This window comes from Camellia sinensis, chromosome 13, assembly GCF_055761805.1.
Source record: "Camellia sinensis isolate YWXY chromosome 13, ASM5576180v1, whole genome shotgun sequence".
Taxonomy (NCBI): domain Eukaryota; kingdom Viridiplantae; phylum Streptophyta; class Magnoliopsida; order Ericales; family Theaceae; genus Camellia; species Camellia sinensis.
Genome location: NC_138973.1, coordinates 145,862,458 through 145,870,235, shown reverse-complemented (window position 1 = coordinate 145,870,235; position 7,778 = coordinate 145,862,458). Strand labels below are relative to the sequence as shown.

Genomic DNA, 7,778 nt, shown 5'->3' with positions numbered 1-7,778 from the left:
ATGATTTTCAAGATTTGCCGACATGCAAAGCAGGGCATCGCCGACGTAAATACAAAAGCAAAGCCGACATAAGTACGAATCCAAACAAGCATCCAAAACGATCTAGGCGTCGCCACCGTCCTCCTCATCACCTACATATATATAGAGGGGTGAGTACAAATACTCAGTGAATGGTACTAATAATAAAGGTTTTGCATGAATATAGCCGAGGTCCTTCAAAACGAAACACATCAACTTTAGCAAGACGAGGGATGAACCGTATTCATCAATCAAATATTATAAGTATCCAAAGATGTTTACTGTCATAGGCAAAGCAAGGGATGAACCGTATTCATCATTCAAGTATCATAACATCGGCGAAGCAAGGGATGAACCGTATTCATCATTCAAGTATCATAACATCGGCGAAGCAAGGGATGAACCGTATTCATCATTCAAGTATCATAACATCGGCGAAGCAAGGGATGAACCGTATTCATCATTCAAGTATTAAGGGTTGTACGATCCGTAATCGTTTGGTCAAAGGTACTGCGAAAGTTTATAGTCCTCCAGTACAAGGGACTTGTGTTACTTAGGCCCGTAGCCCGATTTAACAGGGACCGTATCCTTTTATACTCAGTACTGCGAAAGTTTAAAGTCCTCCAGCACAAGGGACTTGTGTCACTTAGGCCCGTAGCCCAATTTAACAAGGACCGTATCCTTTTCAAAGATGGCATCAATCAAGGAGTATACTTGACACATCAAAACAAGAGCTATTTATTCATGCTAACAAAATACTTTTGTCAAAACAAGGCAAGCAAGATTTATCAAAACAAGTATAACATATCTTTATTAGAAATACCACTCACCTAGTTCTTCAGGTGTAGACTCAAAGCAAATATCAAGGACCTACAATCACATGGCAAGTCACATTCTCAAAGCAAGCTCTATATACATGCAAATGATCTCGGCATTCTTGCCAGATCCAAGTCAAAGACAAAGCAAAACAAGCTGGAAGCTTAACCACTGCTCCCGTTTCATGAAAACACACTGGGTACCATGCAGGACTATGCCGAGGTCCCGCTAAACAAAGTCAGGAAAAACCTGGGTTTTCCTTTGAAGAATATGAAGAACATGATCATTTGAAAGATGGATGCAAGCTCATAACTTGTTACAAAAATCTGAGTTTTCATGCCAAGAGTTCCAAAATATGGACCTGGGTACCCATTCAAGAAAGTTATGCAAGAATAAACACAAAAACATGATTTTCGTTCCAAGCTTTTCGATCAAAACGAGACTTTCTTCAAGAACATACGGAAAACCATTTTCTCTTTCCAAAACTAACTTCAAAACGATGCATGACATGCAAAACACATCCGATCATGCAATGCAGCTAGATAATCCATAACAACATTCAAAGTAGATCAAGAATCTTACCCCAAATCTTGAATCCAACGGTTCAAACCACGAAGATTAAGCTTGGAAGACTCACTCTCACTCAAGAACTCCTCTTCCTTCTCTCTAGAGCTTCTCTCTCTAAAACAAAGATTGAGACCAAGAATGATTTGTTTCAATGTCTGCCGGCTGCCTTAACAATCAGCTCGGACACGTGGCGCTATCGGGTTGGTTCAACTCAAAAAGGTGATTGATAGACAAGACAAGTCTCTGACAAAGCGTATGCAGCAAGCTCGGCAAGATACATCGGCAATAAGATGACATCGGCTCAAATCAAGGATAAGGCAACGGGGTGACAAAACATCGGCTAGGGAGGATGACACTTGACTAAGCTGTGCCACACCTTGGCCGGGGTGTGCCACATCTCGGCCTAGGCCATACCTGCCCAAGGACAAGGTTCACTAAGTGCGAAACATCTCGGCAATGAATGCCCGAGGTGAAGATGGGGTTGAACAAGATCTCAAAATAGTTCTAAGTACAAGGCTCAAAGGCGGACTAAGCTCAAGATGACCTCGGCTACACACACACCGAACGAGGGACAAGATCACGCAAGTAATACTAACAAAACAAGGCAAGACAAAACCTTCAAATTATCGTAACAAAGCAAGATCATGCAGGAATGTATGCAAGTAAGACAAGAGCAAGGTGAGGGTTGTTACAAGCAGTCCATCTAGCTCATGTTTGTTTTGATTTTGGAACTCTAGATTTGTAGTCTCTTTTGGATTTGTAGGCCTTTATGAACGGATGAGCAGTCTGGCTGGGAGATGTTGGGTGACCGATCATCCATGGGGATGTCCTGCTGGACATCTGGCCAAGCTTCTTCTTTTTTTTTAATATTTTTTTTGTCTTCTTTTTGTTATGATTTTTGATTTATGCAATTATGATTGTATTATATGAACTTTTATTTATGTTTGTTATGTTAATTTATTGCAAAAAATAGTTTTCTTCTTAATTTTCTTTGAATAATGATTTAAGGATTTTTTTTTATTCTTTTTGTTATGCAATTATGATTATATGAGCTTTTATTATTATTATTATTATTATTATTATTATTATTATTATTATTATGTCTTCTGCTTATGAATTTTGTTATATTTGGGTGACTCTAATTGTTGAATGGAGTTGTTTTTTGTAATTAATTGTTACTCATTGTGATCACAGTATGGCTATATTCCCTTATTTTGATCTAATCATCAACTATAAAGACAAAATGGGCAGAGTATATTATGTGGACCCAAATATGTATTGCTACATTGATGCCTTGAAGGATGTGACTGCAACAGTCCTCTCTCACATTACTTGTAGTGAAGCAATAGCTACCACATTGCATTGTGATATGCATGGTACTGAGAATAAAAGATTAATAGAAAATGATAGTGATGTGTTGGATATGTTTTATGTGCAAGGTAGGAGTAAAACAATTAACTTATATGTTGATATTACATATTCTCTTGGAATGGAAGATGGTGGAGATAGAAATGATGTTGGAGATGAAAATAGTGGAGGTGATGGAGTACATACTGTAGATGTAGATGAAGAGTACCATGAGGACAATGTCTATGGGTTTAGTGATGAAGATAGGAATTAGAATGCAACTGTTGATGATGAACATGAATCAAATGGCACTGAGAGTTTGAGTGATGAGGGTAACGAGGAGTCAAATGAAGATGATGATGATGTACTTGGTGATTACCAATCTAGTGATGATGAAATAAGATATTCTACCAGTGATGATGAATTTGATGGTGAAGTAGGCTGGATGGATGATGAAGAGATGGCATATCCAAACAACCAATTTGATAGTACCTACAATAGAAAAGAACCGTATTTCAATCAAGAAGGAGAAGTGGTATTAGAAAATGGAATGATTTTTCCAGATGTGCATAGGTTTAGAGCTACATTGAGGGATTATATAGTGCAGACTAGTTTTAAGATAGTGAGGGACAAAAATGAGAAAGCCAGAGTGACAGCCCATTGTGCTGCATTTGGATGCCCTTAGAGGATTCATGCATCTCCTCTTTTAGAGGGGATCACTTACAAGATCAAAACCTTGGTACCTGATCACACATGTAGTAGGATGAACTAAAATAGTGAAGCAACATTAACTTGGATTGCCAAGAAATTGGTTGACAGTTTTAAGGATAATCCACACATGGGGTTTGATACTATGCAAGTGAAGCTTAACAAACTATTTGGAATTGAGGCTTCAAGAATGCAATTGTATAGAGCCAAAAAGAGGTGCAAGGAGGAGTTGGAAGGTGATCATAGGAGCCAGTAAGTGTTGCTACCAACATATGTTGAGAAAATTAAGAAAACAAACCCTGGTAGCTTAGCCGTCATAAATTATGACTTGCCTCCTACCTCAGTCTCAGAAAATGAAGAAGAACGAAACCTTATTCCTTAGCATCCATTGTTCCAAAGGATCTTCATATCATTTGAGGCAATGAAAAAATGGTGTATTGATGGATGTAAGCCCATCATATGGGTGGATGGTTGTCACTTGAAGGGTCCTTATGGTGGAGTGTTAATTTCAGCAGTTGCCTTGGATGGAGATAGTTTGTTTCCATTGGCATTGGCAGTAGTGGAGGGTGAATGTAAGGATAGTTGGACTTTCTTTTTGGAGAACTTGAGAACAATCATAGAAGAAGCACTGCCTTCTAGGCCATGGACCATCATGTCTAATCAACAAAAGGTAATTTACTTTCATAGTTAGCAATTGATTTACTTACATAATGCATTGTCCTATATTTTTATACTTATAATGCTTACTAATGTTTCATTGTTTGTGTGTACAGGGCCTTGACAAGATTGTAAGTGACATTATACCAGAAGTTACTCATAGAAGATGTTGCATGTACTTATTCAACAATTTCAAGGCCAAATTTCCTGGATTGATATTAAGGAAGCAATTCTGGAAGGCTATAAGGGCATACAATGAGAGAGAGTATGATCAAGCTATACAATCCATTAAGGAAATTTCAAATGATGTTTTCACATGGTTGCAAAAAGTTCCAGTTGAAGGAAGGTCTAGGCATGCATTTGATGATAGGATAAGGTGTGATCACATCACAAATAACATGATAGAGTCCTTCAATAATTGGTTAGGAAATATGAGATGCCAGCCAATTCTAACCATGTTGGAGAACATAAGGTGCAAGTTGAAGGGTAAGTTTCAGATGAGATATTAGAAGGCACTAGAATGGAAGTCTAATGTCACTTTGAACATCAAGAAACAACTTGAGGCCACACTGAAATATCAAGATATTGCAGAGTAGAGTATACTGGAGGTCATGAGTATGAGGTCAAGGATAATGAAGGGGTGAATCACATTGTCCATCTTGGAATGATGACTTGTGTATGTAGAGAGTAGAAAATATCTGGGCGCCCATGCAAACATGCTATGACTGCAATTTGTCATAGTAGATTGCCATAGAAGATTTTGTCCACCCGTACTACTCTAAGCAAAATTACTTGAGAGCCAATAGTGGGATAATACATCTCACCTTAGACCATACCATGTGGACACTTATACCTGGGGACCCTTTACAACCCCCACCTCTGAAAAGATTGCCAGGAAGGCCAAGGAATGCTAGGAAGAGGGTTGCTCATGAGCCTCCAGCTGGAACAAGTCAAAGTAAGAGGTCTAGTACATTGAGATGTAAATTGTGCATGCAATTTGGACACAATAAGAGACCTTGCCAAAGAGGTCCAGCAAGCGGTGGAGCTAGTGGCAGTGGCGCAAGTGCTAGTAGGGGCAGTGGCACAACTGTGGATAGGGGTAAAGGTTCTGTGAGAGGCACTTCAATTGAAAGGGGCACTTCAACTAGAAAAGGCACTTCAACTGGGAGGGGAATTCAACTAGGAGAGAACAGTCAAGTGGGAAAGGAAGTTCAACTGGAAGAGGCAAGGGCAAGGGCAAGGGCAAGGGCAAGGCCAAGCATGCACATGTAAGTTTTTCATACTTGTGCTCTGTTGTAGGAACCCACATTTTATGTCCTCGTCATGTTCATGAGCATCGGTATGATTATGACTTGTTAAGCTTGCATGTGTATGTTTGTGACTTGTTTCGCTTGAGCGAATGTGATCCATGCCTTGTTTTGAAGCCTTGTGATTTGTCTAAGTGTAGTGTGCTTGTCTTGTTCCTTCCTTGATGTGAAACTTAGGTCACGCCTTTCCTGAGTTATGCTAGCCGATGTTATTCCAAGCCTAGGTTACGTTACGCCTAGATCATTCCAAGCCGAGGTCATCCTCAGTCTAGAAGTATCTTGGAACCCCTTGTTGACCCCCGTCCTCGCCTTGACACATTAGCCGAGATGTTACCTTGCACCCAAGTGATCTCGTCCTGGAGTGGTATGACCTAGACCGAGGTGTGGCGCATCTAGGCCAAGGTGTGGCACAGCTTAGTCAAGTGTTGTCCTTCCTAGCCGGGGTCATTGTCACCTTAGTTGCCGAAGTCCTTTTGTTAGCCGATGTCACCCCTTGCCGGAGTGCCATTCCGTGTAGCTTGTTAAATACGCCTTGTTATTAGCCGATGTCATTGCCTCGTCAGAGAGCCCATACCGCTTTACTTGTTGAACACCCTTCCACCATGCTTTGTCTGGTCTGTCAGCCACCTTTTCAGGAAAAACCCAACCAGTCGCCGCCACGTGTCTCAGCAGAGGGTTAACCCCAGAACCGGGTAAAGAAAACTATCATTTGGTATCATAACCTTGCCTTGTAGAGAGAGAAACTCTAGGAGGAAGAAGGAGTTTTAGAGTGAGGAAGTAGATCTTCAAGCTTGATTCCTAGAGATCGAACCGTTAGATCCGTGTTCTAAGGTTAGATTCTTGATCTGCTCATGATGTTCTCTATGTTCATGTTATTGCATTGCATGATCGGATATGATTTGTAAGCCATGCATTGTTTTGAAGTTCGATTTTAGAAAGAGAAAATGACATTCATGTGTTCTTCAAGAAAGTCTTGTTTTGATCCGAAAGCTTGCATAAAGAATCATGTATTTGTGTTTATTTCCGCAAGAATTCCAAGTACGGGTACCCAGGTCCATGTTTTCAAACTCATAGCATGAAAATCCCAGATTTGTGATGACAGATTATGATTGAACATTCATATTTTTCATGTTTTCACACTCATGTTCTTCATGTTCATCAGCAGAGGGAAACCCAGAGTTTCCTGACCTCTTTTCCTTGCATGTGGCCCTCGGGAACACACCTCGGCGAGGAGGTGTGGAACCTCGGCCTAGACCTGGTTGGTGCCCAGCATGTTTTCCGAAATCATTTGTGTACATACGAAACTTGTTGAAGGTGCATTCAATAGGCTTTGCCATGTGTTTGTAGGACTTGGGCTTGTCTCGACCCCGACGTTTGAAGAACTATGTGAGTGGTATTTTTAATAAAGCTATGTTACACTTGCTTTCATAAATCTCGTCTTGCCTTGTTTTGAAAAGTACTTGATCTAGCATGAATGACTATCCCTACTTGTATATTAAGCACTATCTTGTTTTGATGACATTTCTTGAAAGTCCTTAGTTGCAGGGGACTATAATGCAACTGCACTCTTGTCTTGAAAGTCCTTAGTTGCAGGGGACTATAATGCAACTGCACTCTTGTCTTGAAAGTCCTTAGTTGCAGGGGACTATAATGCAACTGCACTCTTGTCTTGAAAGTCCTTAGCTGCAGGGGACTATAATGCAACTGCACTCTTGTCTTGGAATTGTCATCACCCCCTTGTATTAAGTAGATGTAATAACATCCAAAGAACTTGAAAGGCCGGCAATGAACTTGATTTCCCCCTTGATTGTAAAGTATGCTATGTATTGTTTTGAAAGAAATCTTGGATATCAATCATGCAAAACCTTTATTTCTAATATCATTCACTGAGTACCCAAGCTCACTGTAACGCCCTCAAAATAACAACAATAAACCCATCAGATAAGACATGCATTTACATATAAACTAACCACATTCTTTTATTCATTGGAGTTCCATTACATAAGTATTACATGTTAACATCATAAACAAATTGCCCTACGGGCTTACAGCTTTCCAAGTTAACACTTGGTTACAACAAAGAGTACTAACTCGTTTACACATTAAGCCCTTGGCTTGAAGTTACATGTAATACATCAAAAGTTAAGCGACAAAAGTATGCCCGCCTCTAGCCTCCCAGCTATATCCTTGGAGGTGGCATGCTACCTGCACCTGAAAATGATATTCCCATATAGGGTGAGCCACAGCCCAGTAGAAATACACTAAACCAACCATGAACAATGACTAAAATATTAGCAATTGATAGATGGCCAACACTGATACAATCACATAAATCACATATTTATGTCATACAACTTA

General features: G+C 40.0%; 1 protein-coding gene across 1 annotated transcript; it reads left to right on the top strand.

Annotated features, from left to right (window-relative positions):
* The first annotated feature begins 3,586 nt into the window (after nt 1-3,586).
* Nucleotides 3,587-4,622, top strand: LOC114299785 (uncharacterized). The gene is made up of 3 exons (XM_028244615.2): nt 3,587-3,708; nt 3,856-4,126; nt 4,230-4,622. Exons 1-3 carry the CDS (start codon nt 3,587-3,589, stop codon nt 4,620-4,622), a joined length of 786 nt encoding a protein of 261 aa, XP_028100416.2.
* The last annotated feature ends 3,156 nt before the right edge of the window (nt 4,623-7,778 follow it).

Excerpts from the sequence above, each read along its gene's own strand:
- LOC114299785 (XM_028244615.2), top strand. The coding sequence starts at position 3,587 with ATGGGGTTTGATACTATGCAAGTGAAGCTTAACAAACTATTTGGAATT. Across the intron at positions 3,709-3,855 it reads GAAGGTGATCATAGGAGCCA|GATCTTCATATCATTTGAGG; the intron begins GTAAGTGTTGCT and ends ATTGTTCCAAAG. Across the intron at positions 4,127-4,229 it reads TCATGTCTAATCAACAAAAG|GGCCTTGACAAGATTGTAAG; the intron begins GTAATTTACTTT and ends TTGTGTGTACAG.